Source organism: Leptosomus discolor, chromosome 17, assembly GCF_034619465.1.
Source record: "Leptosomus discolor isolate bLepDis1 chromosome 17, bLepDis1.hap2, whole genome shotgun sequence".
NCBI lineage: Eukaryota > Metazoa > Chordata > Aves > Leptosomiformes > Leptosomidae > Leptosomus > Leptosomus discolor.
Window position 1 is genome coordinate 16,652,104 of NC_141407.1, and position 20,708 is coordinate 16,672,811.

The 20,708-nt window shown below is 54.2% G+C and overlaps 1 protein-coding gene across 3 annotated transcripts; it reads right to left on the reverse strand.

Moving 5' to 3' along the window:
* Positions 1 to 1,809: 1,809 nt before the first annotated feature.
* TCEA2 (transcription elongation factor A2) lies at positions 1,810 to 18,930 on the reverse strand. Of its 3 annotated transcripts, XM_086474980.1 has the most exons (11): positions 17,562 to 17,649; positions 17,260 to 17,468; positions 16,047 to 16,109; positions 15,274 to 15,379; positions 13,754 to 13,844; positions 7,521 to 7,654; positions 6,029 to 6,085; positions 5,072 to 5,226; positions 4,586 to 4,732; positions 2,637 to 2,708; positions 1,810 to 2,051 (listed from the first exon to the last, which is right to left on the reverse strand). In XM_086474980.1, exons 3-11 carry the CDS (start codon positions 16,098 to 16,100, stop codon positions 2,043 to 2,045), a joined length of 825 nt encoding a protein of 274 aa, XP_086331106.1. In that variant the 5' UTR covers positions 16,101 to 16,109; positions 17,260 to 17,468; positions 17,562 to 17,649; the 3' UTR covers positions 1,810 to 2,042. The 3 variants fall into 3 exon arrangements, with proteins under 3 accessions (XP_086331106.1, XP_086331108.1, XP_086331107.1); XM_086474982.1 differs by lacking the exons at positions 1,810 to 2,051; positions 17,260 to 17,468; positions 17,562 to 17,649 and adding exons at position 5,615; positions 18,851 to 18,930 and having other exon boundaries at positions 2,226 to 2,708; positions 5,072 to 5,214; positions 6,018 to 6,085; XM_086474981.1 differs by lacking the exons at positions 1,810 to 2,051; positions 17,260 to 17,468; positions 17,562 to 17,649 and adding an exon at positions 18,851 to 18,930 and having other exon boundaries at positions 2,226 to 2,708.
* Between the last annotated feature and the right edge of the window lie 1,778 nt (positions 18,931 to 20,708).

Genomic DNA, 20,708 nt, shown 5'->3' on the forward strand with positions numbered 1-20,708 from the left:
TCTCTCAGAGAAAAAAGGAGCACTGGTTCTTTTTATTGAAGATATTTTTTTAAACAAACAAAAATTCTCTCAGCTTTTTTTGTTTGTTTCCCTCCTCGTGGCATGCCTGCGTGGAAATTCATGTCAGAACTGCAATTCAAGAAAATGTATTTTTGAGAGAGACCAGAGATGGTTTGTTTGTTCAGGAGCGCCAGCATTGTTAGGTTTTGGTTGGTACTGGCGGGTTTTCCCCCCTCAGCCCTGCAGCATCCCCACCCGGGGCTGGGGGAGGTTTGAGTTGTGGGTGCTTGGTTTGCTCCGTGATAAAAGGAAATCTCTCCTGTGGCCTGAGCTCGAGGTTTTGGAGATCGAGCAGCCCTGAAGCCATTCAGGAGCGTGGCGGGGGGGGGCAGAGCCTCTCCCCACACCAAAGAGGCCTCAGTCCAGGGAAGACGCCGCTGCCACCAGATAATCCAGGCTCTCGCTCCCAAACTGAGCATCTTTAAAGACCTTATGAGCAGCTCTTCATTTCCAGGACACCCCTTTATCCAGCAGCCCTCCCCTCCCCGGCTCTCCTTGGTGTTATCCCAGAAAATGACCCTGTAAACTGCCCCGAGCCCCAGTATTCTCCCTCCCTTCTGAGCAACCCCTTCTGCTTGGGACTCTCCATATCTAATTGAGGACCGTCAGCAAGCGGTACCCAAGCCCACCTCCCCTCCTGACAGTAAAACAAGAAGAAAGGCACCAGCAAGGGCTAAGGAGCTGGCTCCTGTTGCAGCCCACAAGCCAGAGCCCCTTGGCCAGCTTGGGTTTCAGATCCTGGAGCTTTTTTTTTTGTAAGCATTACTGCGAGGACACTCATCCCTCACAAGCCTGGCTGGAATAATCCCCTTTGCCACAAGACTCATGAGGCTCGAATGAGTTGTCAGCGTCTTTGGATCTTGTCCTTCTGGGGAGACTTAGCTGCACCCCGTGAAGTGAAAGCCCTGAGCAAGGGATGCTGTGGGGATCCCTGCCTCCAGCGGAGCACAGCCCTCAAAGGGGCTGCAGGCACGTTTTCCATGGCTTTCATGGGGCTGCTTACTCCTCTCTGAGCATCTCCAAGGTCTCTGGTGAATGTCTGCTGTCTGGCAGGCTGAAAAGCCCGTGGAAATACTTGATTTCCACTCTGGAAGAGGGAAGCGATGCCGTAAGAGATGTGACTGCCAAGGCTCCTGCCCTGCTTGTCAGCGCAAGAGCTGCGGCGCACGGGAGCGCTCCCGAGCGGCTTCAAGCTCAGAGGCCTTATAGGGTCCCCCCAAATGCTGCATCACGCCAGGATAAAGAAGAGAAGAGGGATTTTAAGTCACAGGGTGAAAGCTGGTGTGAGGAGGGAGAGAATTTCCCCACCAGGTTCTAGATACCTCCCCGAAAAAGCCTGATCCTGCAGGTCCCCTTCACAAGGTCATTCCTGCAGCTGTGGTACCTGAGGCTTGCGTTGCTGCTAAGCTCCTTTCTTCACCTCATCCCTTCCAAGCTCACTCCAAACCTCATCCCTTTCTTGAGCTAACAGCTCCCACCAATCCCTGTAATCCCTCCCTCCTCCAGCTCCAAGCCTCTGGAAAAATCTCCTGTATTTGCAGCCTTTCTCCTCCTCCTGAGCCTCTCCAGCAAGTCTCTCCGAAAATCCCGGCTGCCTTTCAGCCACCGAGCGAGGAGCAGAGCGCAGCCGAGCCCTTCCGCGCCGCAGAAGCCAAGCGCTGCACGCCACGCCAGTCGAAATAAAAAGTCAGAAACTGACCAAAAACATTTAATATTAGTTTTGAAGAAAAAAAAAAAAAAAGTGGCCATACTCGCTGAGATGAGGAAATAACGACTACGTGTGTTTAGTGAGCTCTCCTGCCAACCTGTCAGGCTCTCCAGCGAGGCCCGAGCGCGGAGACGAGGCCTCCCCGCGGCGGCTCTCTCGGCGGGTGACAACGCAAACTCACTCGGGACACAAAGACACAATGGCCGTGGGAGCCGGCGTGCGGCGGGGGCTCTGCTCGGCGTGTGGCTGCCGCTCTCGGGGCCGTGGCACGTGCTCAGCAGAACTGCAAGAGAAGGGAGGTTTGAACCCCGGTTAGAAAACCTCGCTGCCGAGGGGGAGCGGCGGGTCGTGCGCGCACGCTGCCTAGGAGAAGGCCGGGATCCAGGTGATGGGTCTTGTCTCGGAAGCTGGCGAGGGCTTGGGGATTTTGGTGGAGGGGGCCAGGCAGAGCTCCCGCCCCAATCTCTCGGCTGTGGCTCTTTTGGCGCTCGGGAGCGGCAAAATTCCCCGCGCGCCATCAACCGGGAGATTTCTGCTCCGCCGCCGAGCTCCGCACGCATCCTGAATGTCCTCACCGCCATCTCTCGGGGAGGGCAGAGGGAGCCTGGGAAGCACCGGGAAGCTGTGGCAGAAGAGGGGGATGTGAGGAGGGAGGCGGGGAATGCGAAAGTGAGGCTTGAACCCGAGCCGGTCTGCAGAGACGGGATGAACCCAGGAGCTCTTGCCTCTGTGCTGGGAGGAAGGATCGCTCGCTAGAAGCGGGCAGCGTGTGGCCAGCCCCTCCGAGGGCAGCGGCTAAGCGTCTGCAGCATCGTGGGTGCAGCCACCCCAACACCCCTCAGTGCCAGTAATATCCTTGGTGCGCTACCTTCCAGCGATTCCCGCACTCGTTGCACACGACGAAGGTGGTCATGGGTTCATCGGAGCTGCGGGTCTGCACCTGGCGGAGGACACGAGGGGAAAGGAGAGCTGAGGAGCATCGCACGTGGCGCCAGGGGTGGGTCACGGCCAGCTCCCCGCTCCTCCGGCCACCAGGGAGTCACCACCAGGGTCACGTTGTCAAATATCAACACAGCCAAGGCTTGGGAGGGCACACGGGGTCTGGCTATTGCTCCGCACGCAGACACACACCTCTGCGCACCTCTCGTGACCCCTCTCTAGCCTGACACTACCCAGAACGACGTGTTTTTGGGGCAGCACGTTTCCCTCCTCACCCCCTCTGCTGCCCATTCCTTGCAGCTGGCTCTGGAGGGGGGGGACATACCCACGGGGGGTCCCTCCCGTGCTGTCCCCTGGGAAGGGATGCAGCGAGGGGACCCTCAGCCCATCCAGCACGGGCTCCACAGCGACACATCCAAAAGCACCCAAGGCATTCCCATTTACAGACCAGTCCTATGTCCTGGCCTCCCACTAGGCTCCACACCTTTCCAGACTGGTTTGTGTTTGAGCCATTAAGGAACTCCGGTATTTAACCCAGATGTGACTGCTGCCCCTGACTGGCTCTTGCCAGAAACACACACTTTGCTAAAAATCAGATTTTCACGGCATTTGAATACCACAAGGCAGATCTACACTGAATATACTGGCACTCCCCGTGCAAGCCAGACAGCAGAACCATGCCAAGGGGTAATTAGGGCGCTCTGCATATGTAATGACCCAATATGCAAGAACCACAGTATTCATACGATGCAAATTAAGCAAGTTTTGCAAGCGTGCTGGACAGCTAAATTCTGCAATTCTCGCCCAACCTTACTGCCTGGCTTCCAACGCTTTCATAAATGCCAGTTCATCTACTTGGAACTTACACCTCAGCCACCAAACAGCGATTTCACTGGAAAACTAACAAAAAAACACAAAACACCTTCTGATAGTTCTATTTAGAAGACACTGCCGTCACCGGCCGCGAGCCCAGGCAGGCAGGCTCCAGCCCACTACAGGTGGACACGGAGCCCCACAGGCTGCTGAGGCGAGACAGCCCGGGCAGCGCTTCCAGCTGGCTTACTGGGACGCACTGGCAGAGCGAGGCCTCTCGCCTGAGGGATGCAAAGCTGCGGCTGAGCCAAGAGGAACCCCCCTGGTCAGCCGCCTGGCTCTCGCCTGCGTTTGCACGTCCCCGCCGAGCGTACGAAGGAGCTTCGCTCCGCGCTCGCACACCCGCCCGGCGGCAATCGCCCCGTCGCTGGCGCGGTTTTGGGTCTCTGCAGATCCTACACCAGTGACTCACGGCCAAGGCACATGGATCTCCAGTTGCCTGGCGGGAACAAGGGACTTAAAAAGCCCTGGTAGTGCACAAGGCTTCCAGCAGTCGTCCACTGAGAAGAAAAATCCCCTCTGCCTGCTCACCCCACCGCTTCGTTTATTCCTTATGTTTCAACTGTTTGGTTTTAAGTTGGGATTTGTCCAGCCACAGCTCATCTATATTCTTAACTTGCACTTTTAATACCATCAACATGCCTGCCTCCCTTTCTGCCATCTCCTCTGTCTTGAATCTCCACATTCCCAACACCTGCTCCCAACATGCAGCTCTCCCCAGCGGCGCTTCCGAAAGCTTCCTCGGTGCTGCACAACCCCCTGCTCCGCAAAACGAGCCGAAAAAGTTACACAAGCTCCAAGGAAATGTGTACAAAAAAAAAATCACTGTACAAGAGCAGGGCGTTTGAAACGGCCTCGAGCGTACGAAAAGGTTGTCTCCAGCAGCGGCAGAGGTTGTGCCGCGCTGCAGGGCCTGTCACGGAGCAGCGAGAGCTCAGGACCGTGACGGATCAGGTCCTGGGCAGAGGTCAGCGGTGGGGAGGCTGTAGGAGCAGGAGGACTAACCTGGGTGTAGGTGCAGTTCTTCTTCTTGCATTTCCCACAGGTGAAGAGGTCAGTCTGCGTCCCTCCCGTCTTGGCCATCTGATGCTCCCGGATTGCTTCTTTCGTCATGGCTTTCCTGATTTCCTTCAGCTCATTACTGGCCATTTCCTTTCAAAAAATAAAAGGAAAAAAGCCATAAAAATCACATCTGTCCAGTTTGACCACCACACCCACTACAGTGGAAAGAGTCAAGAGGACAGGGTGGCCTAACAGATGGGTATTAAGACAGAAAACCTTTTGGTTTCTGGCTCATACCCAGGCCCCCACGATGACATGAAGACCCACCAGACTACCCTCCACACTGCAAATCCCATCACTAGCTCGCTCCCCATGCACTCTGGCAGCAGCTGCTGAGAAATCTGCAGCCCTGGCAGCAGACCAGCTTCCACCTAAACCTCAGGACGCATCCCCTGCCAGCAGCAAAGCCCGCTCCTCGGGCTTCCTCACCTCCGAGGTCATCACCGCGATCTGCTCGGGGGTGATCGCCCCACACAGCACGTTCTTTTTCAGCTCAGGATTTTTGGAGTCCTTCAGATTCGAGATGCGGCTCCTCACGCGGTTTTTGTACTTCATGTCGGTGTTCTTGACATCTTGGTATATGCGTGCAGGGCAGTCAAGGAGCCTGCGATCAACCCAGAGGCCTCCGAGCACTTTCTACACCGCTCGTGAACAGCGGGGAGCGTCACCCGCTGCCAGGGCACCGATGAGGGTGCTGGGACCCAACAGCAGTTTGTGCTCTGGGAGGTTAGTGCTGGATTTAAGAGCAGGTTTATACAACCCCAGAGTCCAAGAGCTTTCAGTTCTGGCTTTTTCACTGTACTGGAAATAATCTTTATTGTCAGTTACGCTCAGGTTCTTCAACCTGCTCTCTCTCAGGAAGGGTAGAGACCAAACCCTCCGCTAATAGAGCCCTGCTGCACCTCCTGCCTAACCCACAGCCCCCAAACCAAGCAAACTGCTGCCTTGTCTCAAATCGACGCGACACTCGACCCTCCTTGCTGTGTCCCTCCCATCGCCCGTGTCCGTATCAGCGCGCTCTCCTCCACGTGGAGGCGCGGGGAAGCTGCGTGTAGGTGGAGGCAGAGCTGACGGCAGGAAAGAGCGTGTGGATGGGAAGGACAAACTGGGGATTACAGTCCGTTATGGTGCCAATGGGAAGGAAATAACCGTGCCCATCACGACAACAAGGGGTCTGCCCCGAGCTCCCAACACCACCCGGGGGGTTCCTCAGCGACCCAGGACTCTGTCAAGCAGAGCTGGAACCAAACGCAGACCCCTGACCAGCAGAGCTGCACAAGAACCTTGATGCAAAGACAGACTGTCCCATTTTTCCTCCAAGCACGTTCATGCCGTGGCCTGGAGGCACGCGGGCCATTTTGAGGAAGCCCCGTACAGCAAGGATATACTCTTCAATCTGGGCTGCTATGTGCTCGCAGTCGGCACCAATGGCAATGTAGTCATCTGCAAGACAAGAGGAACGCAAGGTCAGTGACTTCCAGCCAGGCACGGGGTCCCCAGGCTCAGTATTTCTGAGATACAGATCTAGATCATTTGATTTACACGCTCTTTCCCTCAAATGGCATCTTGGCTTTTGCTCTAGGGATCCTTTAACCCTTTTCAAAAAAAGGGGCAGTGATGCAAACAGACCCATCCAGCCAGTCTCTGCCCTCTGCCTCTCCAGGAGATGGACTGCACTAGACAAAGCTGACAAGATCCTTGGCCCCAGAACATACAGGTTTCCAATATACTCTTGGTACAGCTGAAATCCAACACATACAGGCAGGAATCGAGTCTCACCAGATATTGGTGTCAATGAGAAGTAGCTCTACTCAGACCAACAATCTGGCAGGACCCAAAAGCATGCAGCACTGGAACCAAGCCTTCATTTCTCTTCTCACCTCAGGACTCTGCCCTTCCCCTCCTCTTTCACACACCAACTACACAGCGTCATATCGAGCGCAATAACTGCCATGAGTTTGGGCACCGGGTGTGGTAACCAACACCACAAAGCAGGGAAGACGGAGCAGAACAGAGCTGAGCTTAGCAAAAGACTCAAGGGGGCTCTTTTCCCAGACTTCATATGGAAAGGGTTCTTCTAGGAGTCACACAAAGTATTTAATGCAGCACAAACACATGTGTGTGCTCAGGAAGGGTAGAAATAAAGACGCTGTGAACTCCTCCATCTGCCGTCTACGCTCCTTGGCTCCAAATTAATAAAACTCCGCAGTGCTTAGCCCACACTTTTCCAGAGGGATCTGCCATGGGGACACAAGCACGTGTTCAGCTTGAGGTGTACAAATTCTGACCTTCGGAGATGCTGAGCACCTGCAGTTGCCGCTCCTTTTAGATGGCGCAGTCGGAGCGCAAGAGGGACCCGCTCCACCCCAGACCCACAGAGGACCGCGGTATTTAAGGGGCTCCAGTCCTAAAAAGGCAGGGCACTCTCAGAGGAGATGGTGACTGGCAAAAGCACCATTACTGATCAATTCCACGTGTTGAGTTACAGCTTCATTTTGTGCCCCAAGGGTAAGCAGAGACGAGAGCTGCACTTTACAGCAATCGGCCAAGACTGAGACCTAGAGAGGGAAGCAAATACCTGCGCGCCTGAAGGTTCAACCTCTGGCCAGGCCACCCCAGGCCGCAGAGCAGAAGACCCCACGTAACCTCCTGCTGTTAACAGCCATCGCCCGACACGCTGCCGTGCCCCTGGCTCAAGCCAGCTCCGCGGGCAAGCGTCTAAAAACGCTGCGACGGCAGCCAGTTTGTCAAAGGGGCCACCAGTGGCCAGACTGAGCTGAGGGCCACAAGCCTTTGGCGAGGCTGCCCCAGAGGAGCACAGCTCGGAGGAGCCGACGCAGAGGTGTCTGTCAGAACGCAGCACCCCCCCGGCACTCACCATCAGCCTGCAGAGCCGCTGCCAGCATTTCTCTGCATTTGTTGCGGACGGCGTCGCAGGTGATGGGCACTGGAGGGAAGGTGGTGATTTTGGGGGTGGTCGGAGTCTTCGGAGGCTCCTGCCTTTTGTTGGAGCTGAAAGAGAAACTTCAGCTGTCAGAATGCCTCGGCTCGGGTCACTGAGAGCAGAGGAGGGATCAGCAGGTTTGCGGCCAAGCATCCTGGTAACCGTTAACACAAAACCAGTCAGAGGGAAAACGGCGCAAAGGCACTTGCCCCGAATCAGCGTATGGCACAATGCAGCAACCAACACCGTCACCCCAGGCCCGAGCTCTCCTGGGGACCCTGCTGGCCGTAAATGGAGGGTTCCACCAGCGACACGGGCCTGCCAGCCAAACTCTGTTACCCAGCACTGCAACTGCTGCACCCCTGGGCATCAGCCGAAAACCTTACAGCTGCCTGACACCACCGGTAACTCCAGTACGCTCAGGACTTCATGGAATCACAGGACAATTTGGGCTGGAAGGGACCTTCCAAGGGCATCCAGTCCAACCCCCCTGCGGCCAGCAGGGGGATCTTTAGCTGGATGAGGTTGCTCAGAGCCTCGTCCAGCCTGACCTTGAATGTCCCCAGCGACGGGGCTTTACCGCCTCTCTGGGCAGCCTGTTCCAGTGTTTCACCATCTCATTGTAAAAAATTCCTTACATCTAGACTAAATCTGCCCTCTTAGTTTAAAAAGGTTGCCCCCATCCTTCCCAAGACCATCAGCACGCTCTCGGCCTGGTAGTGTAGTGCACAGATGCGTGGGACTTTATTCCTCTCTTACTTTGCAGGACACCAAGCCCATAGCTGCTCTCCGCAGAAAGGGAGCAGAAGCCACCATTGGGGTTAATCTCAGCAGGTTCCTCATGTCACATCCCCTGCCAAGATGCCAGCAGCAGGGAAGAGAAGAGCTAAACCAAAAAGCGCTCTAGCTCTCGGTAGCCGACAAGGAGTGCAGCGCGCCGCCTCCCGGGGCAGAAATCAGAGCAGCTTCGCTAGCCCCTGCAGAAGAAGGAGCTCAAGAAGAGAAAGAAAATGGCTCCTTCAGCTCTGATATTAAAAAAAAAACAAACAACCACAAGGTGTAACACTTAAGAGGATCTTCCTTTTTCCCTGCCCTCTGGACAAGACTGTTATTACTCAGCTCACAGAGGAGCACCCCTAGACAACCCCACACAGCCGGCGCAGGTGCCAGGCCAGCACAGGGCTCAAACGCTGCTTCAGTCACAAAACCCACTTCATTTCCACCTGCACACAGCCATGGGAATGCAAAATTCCACAGGCAGGGAATGCAAACGCCTGCCTGCCGGGCCTGCCTCAGGTCTGCTGCCCAGGGGAGCCGCCCGGAGAGGCCCAAGGCACAGAATCACCTCCCGAAGCTGCCTGACACGGCTGGATCCCTGCCCAGGCTGGGCTTGCACACACCCCTGAGGCTCCTGTGCCGGAGGAGGAACCCACCGAGCAGCTTGGCCGGACGTACGCCCACGGCACGGAGACGTCTTGCCCATAAAGCCTAACATCTGCACTCAGAGTTAGTCAGCCCTGCAGAAACTGCTGGTAAAAGATTCGGGCTATTATGATTCCCAGATGATTTTACAGAGCTTCCCTCCTCCTCCCCATCCCACCCCCCCTTAAATCTAGACAGCAGAACAGCAACTTTTTCAGCAGAAATTGCTCTGACTTTGGTGTTTGGACCATAAAATGTACTGAATTTACAGCCAAGGGCTGGTACCACTAATGCAGTAAGAGACAAAGGAAAGAAAAAAAAAAAAGAGAAACCCTGGTGTTTCACCCATGCCATACTGGCAACACCTTCCTGAAGGTCTTGGCTTGACAATCGCTGTTAAGCTGTTCTTTGCCATCAAAAATAAATCTGTTACGAACAGGCACTTCCCCCACACTGTCCTGGAAGGGATTAGTGAGCCCACAGCAAACCAGCGCTAAGCTGGAAACCTTCTGCATCCCCTGCTGCACAAACGGAGCCAGGCACCTTCAGGGCCTTATCCTGGGAGACCCCGCTGCTAAGTTCAAACCCAGTCTGGCTCTGCAGTGCCCCCAAAGCCTCTAGATCACCATTAGGCAGTTCAAAAACCTCGCCAGGCCCTTTTCAGAAGCATCCACCAGTGCACCTTCAGCAAATTGCTCAGCAAAAACCACAGTGAAAGACTAATTTCTTGCTCAGATGAAAGAGATGCACGCTGAGGGAGATGATGTTGCAAGCTTGCTGTGTTTCTCTTTGACCAGCAGCCGAATAAAAACATTTTTACCAGCTCATTTTACTGGTCAGCACTGCAGGAGGCTACTACAGAACAGATTTGTGTGCAAACAGCTCAAAACATTCAATAGGATCACAAAAAGAAGCAATAACTTAGCTTGCAAGTAACCAGTTAGGTGATGATCTTCTCCCATCCGGGATGTACGAGTCGCCATCAGGTACTTTTGTGCTTAAGCCACGCACAGCTCACAGGCACACAAAGCACACCCAACTCGGGAAGAACTCATCTAAAAAATGACAGTTTGGAAAAATGCGACTTCCCAAAGGCACAAAGCCCAGAGAACACACCTACAATAAAAGGGAAGCCTGAAGGAATCGGGAGCGGTTTGCAGCAGGGAGGACTTAGAGGAGATAAGTCCTGAAATACCAGAAAACTTGTTTGGAAGGAAGATGGTCGGAAAAATCCTCTTGCTAAAGACAAAAGCATGAAGAAATGGACCAGGCAAGACAGGTTTTGATTTGAGAGCAAGTTTCATATTGTAAAGGTGAGTTAGACTATTTTAGACAATTTAGTCAGACTATTTTATTTAGACTATTTTAACTAGAATTAGAAGATACTGCCAAGGGCAGCTGTGGAGATGTCTTACCCTGAGGCTTTTTTGGGTTGTCAAAGAGCTCAGAGCAAGGCCTGTCAGGGACAGCCTGGGCAGAGGCTGGGCTGCCCTGGGAAGGGGTGGCAGGAGAAGCTTTCCCAAGAGCTCTTCTAGCTTTAACTTTTGTCTCACTCTGCAAGCAACAGTGACACTAAGATCTCCCGGAGCAAAAACACTGACCTTCACCACATTCAATACTGAAAGCCAGGTCTTTAACCTAATATTTGTGCAGGCAATACTTGATTTTCAGGAGGGAATCTATCTGCAAACGCTATTGACTTAAATGTGTAGACGTTTATTCCCTGGAGGCAGAAAAAAAGCTAGACGAGATGCATGGTTACCCCACTCCTGTTAGCTGCTGAGTAAAGGTATTCACCTACATACACCTACATGTCATACGTGCCCCGAGATGACAACGGATCACTCACAAATTAGATGAAATAGACTTCTCAGCCATTCCAAAGACTGTACAGAAAGTTATTTGTTAAGCTTAGGAGTTAGTTTACAGTTAGAATAGTTGGGAAATAGAGCTCAAACACACCTAGAAGACTTATTTCAGGAAATCCTTGTGGTTCACACTGTTCCTGTTAAACAGGAGAAAGAGCTTGTAAATCTATCCAGGTGACCAACATTTATACATAAAAAATGGCTATGCTGGAGCAAAAGGGTAGCGAAACAACAGCCAGGGACTGCAAGCAGGACTCGGGGCTGCCCTGGAAGAAAATACCACAGAAGAGCTGAATTCAGGCCACAGATCCAAAACCTCCTAATACAGGCAGTTTAGAGAATCCTGGAAAAGAAAAAGCTCATGCTGCCAGAGACAGAGAAACATTAGACATAGTGCATTAAAATGCCCTACATTTTAGTCATCTAAATAATGGTCAAAAATACTACAGCACAGCAGAACATGCTTTGGATTACAGTAATGCAGCATATAACTTCACAGGTGCCAGCTCCAGACTGGCTGGCTCAGAGCCTTCAGGTCTCTCTAGTCACTAGAGGGATTTCTACATCTGTGCTCCAGAAAGCAAGACAAGTTTTCAGGCCAAGAGCTATTCAAGTATTTCTCCCTGACAGAAGAGGAAGGCCCAGCCAAAATCTATCAGGCTAAGCGGCTGAAATATCTGAATACAAGCTGATCTCTTTCGTGCTTTCATAGCAGCCTCATCTCAGCGAGCCATCACACACTCAGCAACGTCAGACTCCCTTCACCACAGCCTGTGCTTCAAAGAACAAAGATTCTTTGCTGCTAATATTTTCTTTCTTGGTCAAGGCAATTTAGTGGTTTATTTTACAGCCCTGGAGAATAAACATCCCTGTCTCTGTAAAAAGACCCTGGCCTGACAGACTGACACCAGGAGCTAGCCACTTCTGCGGGTCTGTGCTACGCTAATCCATTTGCTTTGTCCTCCACAACCAAGGGGATGCTTTGCCATTCAGGAGGTGGAGGCTGGATACATGCAGAAAGCACCATGGGGGAACAAAAACCAACCCTGCAGGATTTGCAGCACATCCTCAAGGCACAGGGGGGGAGCATTAGTAGGACAAGCCAGAAAGCTCCACTCCAATAACTGCCTGACAAAGCAAGGAGACTGTGGGCTTTTGCCGCTCTACCTACAGCCAAGATCCTCTTCGGAGTGAAATTACAAGCCTCAGCCTTCAAACCACACGTCCTAGCAGGCCCAGCTCATTGGCCTCATGAAGTGCCTATTGCCACTGTGCCCAGGGAAGGTGTCACACTTCCTTCCCTCCAGGCTCCACATTCCCCAAGGTCAATTTTCCAAAGGTTAAATCAGAAGCTTCCCTTTTTCTTTGAACTGCAACACTGCTTCCTGGCTTCAGCAGTACCAGCCCAGCCGGTAATACTCGCCTTCTCCTTTCCCCATCAGAAACAGCCAACGAGTGCTTCCACGCAGGTTTCTGCCCTTACCCTGGAGAGAAACCTGCCTCCCTTTGCCAGTTAGGGCATGCACAAAGGCTCTTACCCATGACTGACTCCGTTCCTACCCTCATCAGCCCTGCAACAGCTCCTTCCTGCGTCCACACCCTGGGGAAGGCAGCACCAGTCTGCACTTCAGAGTCCAAGGATCATTAGGAGAAGGTTATTTGCATCACAAGGCTGGATACCGCTCGCACAGCAAACCCTTCTCCACTATCACTGACTGCTCTTTGGTCTCCAACCCTCATCTCCTCTCACTGGGGAGGAAACAGCAGCTGGGAGACTCCATCCTACTGCTCTGACCCCCAGATCACCACGGGATGGACCGTACCCACACATCTCGACAGCCCCAGCCCCCCTGTTGCACCACAGCAGCACAAGACTCAGTTCTGGCCCTGAAGTCCCCCCAGGACTTGCACTGCCATACTCAGCAAATGCTTTTCCACATTCCAGGGAGGCGAGAGAACCACAGATGCTCAGCATCAGCAGCCTTCTCCATCAGCAGCTCCGTGTAGAGCTGCAAAGGGTCGCACCAAAGCGTCAAGCCTCGAGAGATCTGAGCAAAAAAAAATAAGGAAAAGCAAAGGGTAGAGGGACCAGAAAGCGACCAACAGAGATAGGCTGCAAACACAGAAGAGCCTGCAAGCCAGCAGGAGTACAGCCTTAATCCTCTGCTAAATCTTCTGGCAAACTTGGGGAGCTGGCTAAACCACTGAAGGGTCAAACCTAGGAAGCACACCCCCTCTGGAGCAAAGCTTTAAATCACATTTGCCCCCTCCCCGTTGGCCAGTGCCCTCACGGCTTGGCAAGCGAGTCGCGGGCAGTGGGAACAGGAGGCCACGCTCGAGGCACAGCCAGGAGCGAGCGTGCAGCAGGCCTTTCGGTCCTGACCGCCAAGAGGACTTCTGCTGGGGCTTGTCAAGGACAAAGAAACCAAAGTTTTACTACGGGGATGTATCAACCAACCCCGTCCATCCCTTGAAATTGCAAAGGCCAAAACCAATCTTCATTCTAAGGAGTTCAAAGTTAGAAATAAGCAAAAATATACAAAAATGCAATATAAAAAAAGAGCAGAGGAATGTTTCATGAATAGAAATAAAATCAACACATAACCAAGAGCAGAAAAACATGAAATAAGATGCGAATAAAATAGAAAAACCTCGCTAAAGCCACTGTATTTTGTGGATGTATCTTTCTGCATTACAGCTTATTAAAAAACCACACAGATCATCTCTGAAAAAGGCTGCACTTCTGGTGTTTCTGACCAGGAATTCAACTACACAAAATTGGCAACACGGACACTTAAAAACAAAAATCAATGTAAGGTGCCTTAAGGAAATTCAAATTCTGTAACAGCGTCACCTTCGGTTAAAGGGAAGCATTACCTCTGGTCTCTCGAGTTACCAGTCTCCTTCGAGGAAGATGTTGGCAAGGACAGGCTTTTCTTCTTCTCCTCACTTTTTTCCTCAGAAGCATCTATAATCAAAAGAAGAGAAATGGAAGCTAAAGGGTTCAGAACCGGTGTTTATGCTACAACTCCGCATACACTAATCAACATCTTAACACTACAGGGTGCTGGCCTAAGGCAAGTTATTATTCCCCAGAAAGAATCAGCAGAAATAACACCTTTCTGGCCTTCCACGCTTCCCACACCTTCTGCTTGCCTCCAAGTCGTAACTAATTGCAACAAAAGCTTTCCTCACCAAACCAGGGAGCAACCACCTTCCCCGCCGAGGAGATAAGCTTCCTCACAAGACATGCTTCATCACAAAAGTTTCTTTCAGAGACACGCTGGCTGCTGAGCACAGATTAGAGCAAGTTCTCTAAAGCACCACTAAAAGCAGCATTTCCAGCCAACACCACCTGAAGGGCCAGCACGGGCTAGTCCTTCGGGGAACACAACTTCTTGTGTTTCCCGAGTGCTGCTGAAAGCCAACAGCACAACCCCGGAGAGGCCTTTCACTACGCTGTAGAACGAGTTTGACCCAGAGGCAAACTGTCTCAGCCCCAGCAAGACAAATCAGCCCTAACGTGGAAGTGACAGTCCAGCCAGGGCAGGAGAACGCTGCTGCTAGGGCTCGTTTGGCCTCTCAAGAAAGGGAGAGCTCTGGGGTGCGGGCTAGAGCCAGCCCCGCATTTCACTTCGCCTCAACCACCACATTACTCTTGATCTTCCTTCCACACCGCTGCCCAAGAGACCAGTTTAAAAAGCGCTTGGATTTCACACTGGGGTACTTTGCCTCTGGCTAGCAGGACGCAGGCAGAGCTGCCCTGCCAGTCTCCACACCACAGAGGCCTCATTCTTTTATCACAAAGGTCACCCCTAAGACCACGTTTTCAATCCCTCCCTCCGCAACTCGACGTTAGCTTGTGCTGTAGCAGCATTAAGACTCCTCAGAGCGACAAGCTTCTGCTGCTCGCTGTTCATCACCACGGAAGTCCTCCCAGCAGGAAACAGTCCACGTGAATTTGTCTACAAGGTGTTAAATTAAGGCCCTTCAGCTCACCACCCCAAATGCATTCCAGCATTTCTCTTTCGGAGCTGTTGCACAAGGTTGACAGCGCACGCTGTATCAAAGCCACACAGCGCACACGGGCGGGCGGAGGGCTCAGAGTGCGGGTAGAGGTTCTACAAATAGTGCTGCTAATTATTATACGGGCAGGTAGTCGTTAAGCACAGTCCTGAAGCTTTCAACGCCCTTCCAAGGATGAGCTAGCTGAACAGGGGCTAAATCTAGAGGAAGGCACGGCAGGAGACAAAACTTGGGAGGGTGCAACTGCAAAGGCTGATTTGCCAGGATCATGTGTTCAGATCAACAGATAAGCTCCCCTGGGAAAGGCAGACTCCTGCCGAAGCCAGCTCCTTCACAAGTTGAATCTGACAGGAACACGTCGGTTTTCTTACCTAAAAGTTTTTTCCAGGACTTGATGAGGGATTTGGCAAGCGATATCACTTCTTCATCTGTGCTCTGCTTCCTCAGGGCATTCACCGACATCCCAATGCGGGTGGACTGCAAGTGAACATTCAAATGCACCATTCAAGACCAGATGCGTTATTTGTTACTAACTGACATCAGAAATAAGCGGGATGAAGTCAAAGCAATGGCCAAGATACAGAGTATCCAAAGACTTGCCGAATTCCTATCCCCTCACAACTTTGGAAGAGCAAGACTGCACCCTGCAGCCTACCCAAACCGATCAGAAGCTAGACACCCCATCACCCACAAATACCTTCTCTGCACCCCTACAAGTGACATTCAAGCTTAGAGTGAAAACCCAAGATGCCTATCTTAACCTCCAAATTGTAATTCTGCTCTCGCACCTCCCCAGTGTCCCGAATATCACCATCACAAAGACTTCAAGAACTTCTCCCGTGGCTGCCTTTTGTGTTTGCTACCTTAATCTGGTCTTTCCTCTTCTTCAAACCCAAGAAAGGATTTCAGCAGGTACCCACATTTGCCCCACGTGCTGTGCACAAGTTTCAGGCAGCCCAGAGCTATTTAACTGCCAGTCCAAAACCCAGGTTCAGTACTGATGTCTAGTTTTAACGTTTATTTTGATGCTTAGAGTGAGGCAGCATCTCTCTATGGATGGAAAGGAAATCTATTAAGCTTCAGACAACATTCTGAACTCGTCCCAATGCAGACTTCGGCTTTTTACCCTAACTGTGAAACTCACCTGCAGCAAGTCCAACGTCATAGGCATACTTTTCAGTTCTTTCAGTAAATCCATGGCACCATCCTGGAGAGGGAAAAGAGAAACAGAATGAGCGCCTCGAAGAAATGCAACAGCTTGGGAATAAATTTGGGAGGTTGAATTCAAAGGGAAAAACACCAACAAGCCTTCCCTAAAACATCAGCGAGGTTACTGCTAGGATTGCTGTTCCAGACAGACAGTAGATCCTACAATCTGGAGGCACCTGAGATACTGGAATGGGCAAAACAGGAGAGTACTGGAGCGCTACAGACCTTTGCTGGTGTATGGTACAACGGCAGCATTAGCTTGTTATCCTTACCTGGCAAGCTTGATGTTTTTAACACCTGAAAAACACACTCTGAATCACAACTGCCCCCTCAGCACACCACTTAGCTTCCAGGAGGACTCCTACCATCAGGCTGTTTGAGGGCCCTGATTAATGATGTTATGAGCTCGCAAGAACAATTTAGCATAGTGGCACGAACTTCAGTCACCCAGCTAAAGTTCAGAATCGCTGTCCAGAGCCAGAGCTAAAAGGATCCTCTTTCCACAGCACGAAACTCAATGTAGCTGTTTCCTGGTTTTCACACTAATACCCCACCCTGCTCAGGAGCAAAGCCATCAAGCAGTGAAGCTGAAGAGCTGGTCACTTGAAACTCATTATATGAGGTTTCCTTGCGTCAGCTCTGCATCCCAGAACCCAGGGGGGGAAAAAAAAAAAAGCCTGACTAGGCCATGTGTAGACACCTAAAATTGGTAGTCGCTCAGAGAAGCGTCAGGGACAGAAGCACTAGCCAAGTCTCCCTTCAGCAGCACTCGGCAGATCACAGCCAGGAGTATGTTTGTCTCCATTCAGCTGGCTCTTTCCTCCCATCCCCCTTCCATCAAACAAGGCCTTCTAGTGTTCACATGGAACAGCTCGTGGAAAACACCAACGGCTCCAAGCCCGCTCGCAGCACAAGCCCTACAGAGCCTACGACTGCAGGGAAGCGAAGCAGCCTGCACTGACAGACCCCGGCCTCGGCTCCCGGCCTCCCGACGCAGAAGGGCCGTTTCCTACTCACGGCAGGAAGCGATCCAGCTGCCAGTGCCACCCTACGGAGCAGATGCTGAGAAAGCCAAACCAAAGCAGGGTCAAAGCTTTCGGCGTGCACACAAGCGACTCACACCAGCGTAAAACCACACGTTACCGTACCCAGAACGAGCGGCTTCCCACTCAGGCAGTTTCACACCTTTCCGCTCCTCCAACGGCCAAACGGACGCCATTAAATCCAGCCCTTAACATACAAAATGACTGGGTGACTCCTGTCTCCGTCACCAGAAACGGAGCCACTTGGCACAGTGGCAGAAAATGGGGATCCATGCAAAAACTAGAGCAACAAACAGGGACTCCGGGCAACCATCCTGCAGGAAGAGTTCGCAAATTAGCCGATATAAACACACACACCACGGTTCAGTACCATATAAAAATGCCAACCAAGAGGAAACGTTGCATACCGCTCATTTAAGAAGCTGCCTCTTTGTCAATGAAGCTTGGAAGCAAATCCTGCAAAGCTGCTCCTTTCCTATTTCAACAATGGCGTTGAAAACCTGCCATCAACGGGAACAGACATCACAGGCCGCGGTTTAGCCCAAACACACCTTCCTGGGTTGTTACAACAGCTACCCGAGTGCCAGCGCTCAGCCCTATCCACGGCTGTCCAGCATCCAAAAGTTCACGTGACAACTGCACCCATCACCCAAACACCACATCCCCCTAAGCCCTTCCCCTCCTTGCCCATCACCTCCCACTTCCCACAGCCCTTCCCGACCCCCAAAAGCCCTCTCCGCCCACCCCAAAGGGGCACAGAGGTACAGCCTACCTCCATCACAAACCCCTGTCACCCAGCTTGGTGTCTTAGCACTTCCGTGATGCTGTTTGCACTCGTACAAGCAGCTGACGTACCCCATTAGGCAGGGAAATACTTGCTAGTGTCCCCCCTCCAGACAGTCACAACACACTCCGTGAGACCCCCAGGGTGCAGACAGCAGCAAGGCCAGCCCTCCGCGCTCCAAAGGCCACAGGAGAGCGAGCAGAAGTGCTGCTTGCATGGCATGGGAATGCAGGAGGGAAATACAGAAGGGCAAATAAATCCCTGAGGGCACAACGGAGCCCCAGGGCACTGCTGGGGGGGGGGGGGGGGGGATGCGTGAGGATGCCCCTTCCCGAGGGCTCCTAAGGGGGCAGGGGAGGAGGGCTGAGGGTGCTCCCCGGGAGGAGAACAGCCCAGCAGGCAGCACAGGGTGAGCCCCAGGGTGCTGAATTGTGGGGCAGGGGGTGCATGAGGCCTGGGGTGGGGGGCACAGTGCGAGGAGGAGGGGTTCCCACAGCACCATTAGGGGGCACATGGAGCCGCCCCCCCCCCCCCACTGCCAGGCACTGGGATGGAACGGGGTGGTCCCACACCACCGAAATGGGTGGGGAACGGAGGGGGAGACCACCCCACCGCAACCAGGCCTGGGGGAGGGAACCCCACCTTGACAGCGGGGGGAGGCCTCTGCTCCCCCTGGGCAACGACTGCACAGAGAGGGAGGCCCCCAAAATGGGGGCTAGGGAAGGGGTAGGCCCCCTCACAGCGGGCACCGAGGGAGCAGCGGGAGATCCTACACCACGGCAGCGAGGCCGGGGGGGGGGGGGGGGGCCCGCGGAGAGGGAGACCCCATCCGCCAGACCAGAAACCGGGGAGAAGGGGGAAGCCCCCTCACCCCAACCGGGCTGCGGGGGGGGCCCGGCTGCCGCCACTCACCGCGCTCTTCTTGGCCACCATCTTGTCCAAGCGCCTGGCGATACGCACGATCTCCTCCTCCCCGCCCATCGCACTGCTCCCCGCGGCGGCCGGTCCCGGGGGCCGGGGGGGGGGGCGGGGGAAGGCACTGGCGGTGGCTGCCCGGTGCCCACCACAGCCCCCGGTACCGCAGTCCGGGCGGGCGGCGCGCAGGGCACGACGGGACTTGTAGTCCTCCAGGCGCCCTCCCGCCTCTTCGTGGCGCGCTGCGGCGCGCCGGGACTACAACTCCCAGCGTAGCCCGCGCCCGCCCTGCCCCCGCCGCGGGGCATTGTAGGGGCTGTAGTCCGTCCCCCTCAGGCCGCCGCCATGACGGTCCGGCAACGGAGCGCCGCGGGGGGAGCCGCGTCGCTCCTGCCGCAGCTCCCGTGGTCTTCCCCCCAGCTCGGGGGAGGGACATGTGTGTCCCAAACCGTTGTCGTGGGGCACCGGCGGCTCAGCTAGGCCGCCTCACCCAGACACAGCGTTCCTCCCGCGGAGGCTGCCCCATCCCTCAGGGATCTTCCCCCCGCCGAGGCCTCGCTGGGCCCCGGGTGGCTCCGCATCAGGGAGGCCTGAGCGCTGCTGCAGCCCCAGTCCGTGTAGGAGCGGGGAGCCTTGCCTTTTATAACCTGCCCGGCCTCGGCCGCAGGTGGGCCCCGCTTCGCCCCCAGCCCCGGCCGCAGGTGGAGCCGATCCCCGTGGAGCCGCTGCGGCCCAGGCAGCAGAACCGCCTGAAAAACGACCCGAGCAACGACTCGGCCGTCGGGGAAGAGGCTCCAACAGCGATCGAGCACCGCAGCAATATCTCCCGTGGCCGCAACCCGGCGGCGGGTCGCCCTCAGCGCCGCGGTTAGCCCCGCTGCCTGGCTAAACCGAGCTGTGGGGCCGTGCAGCCAGTCCAGCACGGCCTTAGGGATATGAGACTCATTAACAGAGGGGACGGACGGTTTGGGGGTGCCCGGGCCGGGGTGCAGAGCCCCCCTGTAGATGGCACTCGTACGCTATGCGAGGGCGGCACGTCCCCGTTCCCCGTTCCCCCCCCCCGGGAGCTGCTGCCGTGGGACTTGATGCTGAATATTGTTGTGCTTCCCAGCTGGTTCCTGGCAGGGAGAGAACTTCGATGCCTCCTCCTGCACAGCCAGCTTCGCAGCCCTCGCCAAGTGCGGATGTTTCGCAGAGGGCCCTGACTGTGCTGGTAAAGAGCGGCCGTGTCCTGCCCCGGCGGGGCTGCAGATCAAGCGAAAGCGTGGAGATGTGCTACGTGTGGCCTCGGGCTGCGCAATTAGGGGTTGGGAAGCAGGGCTGTCTTGAGCTCAGCTCCAACCCTGCTCTTGTCCTGTGGCAACCGAGTCACTGAGGGCAGAGTTTAGCTTTACCGGCACACAAAGATGGGGAGCGTTGAACAGATCGGTGCCAAACCTCTGCTGGGTGGCTGTCCCCTAAAACTGCCAGCTAGGTACCTAAAGCTGCCAGCTTGCTATTCTTCATGGCAGCTTGCATGGAGCTGAACAGACCTCTGCAATCCCCTCAAGCAAGAGCTGCTCCCCAGATGTGCAAGACATGTTTCGATTCATCCCCAAACCAGCAGAGGTGGCCCCAGACCAAACCCGAGCTCCAGACCCTCTCCCTGCCATAACACTTGGAGCTACCTTGAAACTTCTTGGCTTGGCCCCATGTTTGTGAACACGAGTTCCCTCCAACCCGCTGTCTGGAGCCTCTGCAGCATCTGGAAAGCCTCCAACCCTTGGCAGGGTCTGGCCGTGAAGCGAGGGGGTGCCATTTTGGAGAGGCCTACCTCTGCGAAGGGAGAAGGAAACAAGTCCCAACAAGGGGACCT

Bases quoted from the DNA above. Each gene is read 5' to 3' on its own strand.
- TCEA2 (XM_086474981.1), bottom strand. From the start codon at position 18,919: ATGGGCGGGGAGGAGGAGATCGTGCGTATCGCCAGGCGCTTGGACAAG. The intron at 16,110-18,850 runs GTGAGTGGCGGC...TTCCCTCTCCAG, and splicing joins TGGTGGCCAAGAAGAGCGCG to GATGGTGCCATGGATTTACT. The intron at 15,380-16,046 runs GTGAGTTTCACA...GTTCACTTGCAG, and splicing joins TGACGTTGGACTTGCTGCAG to TCCACCCGCATTGGGATGTC.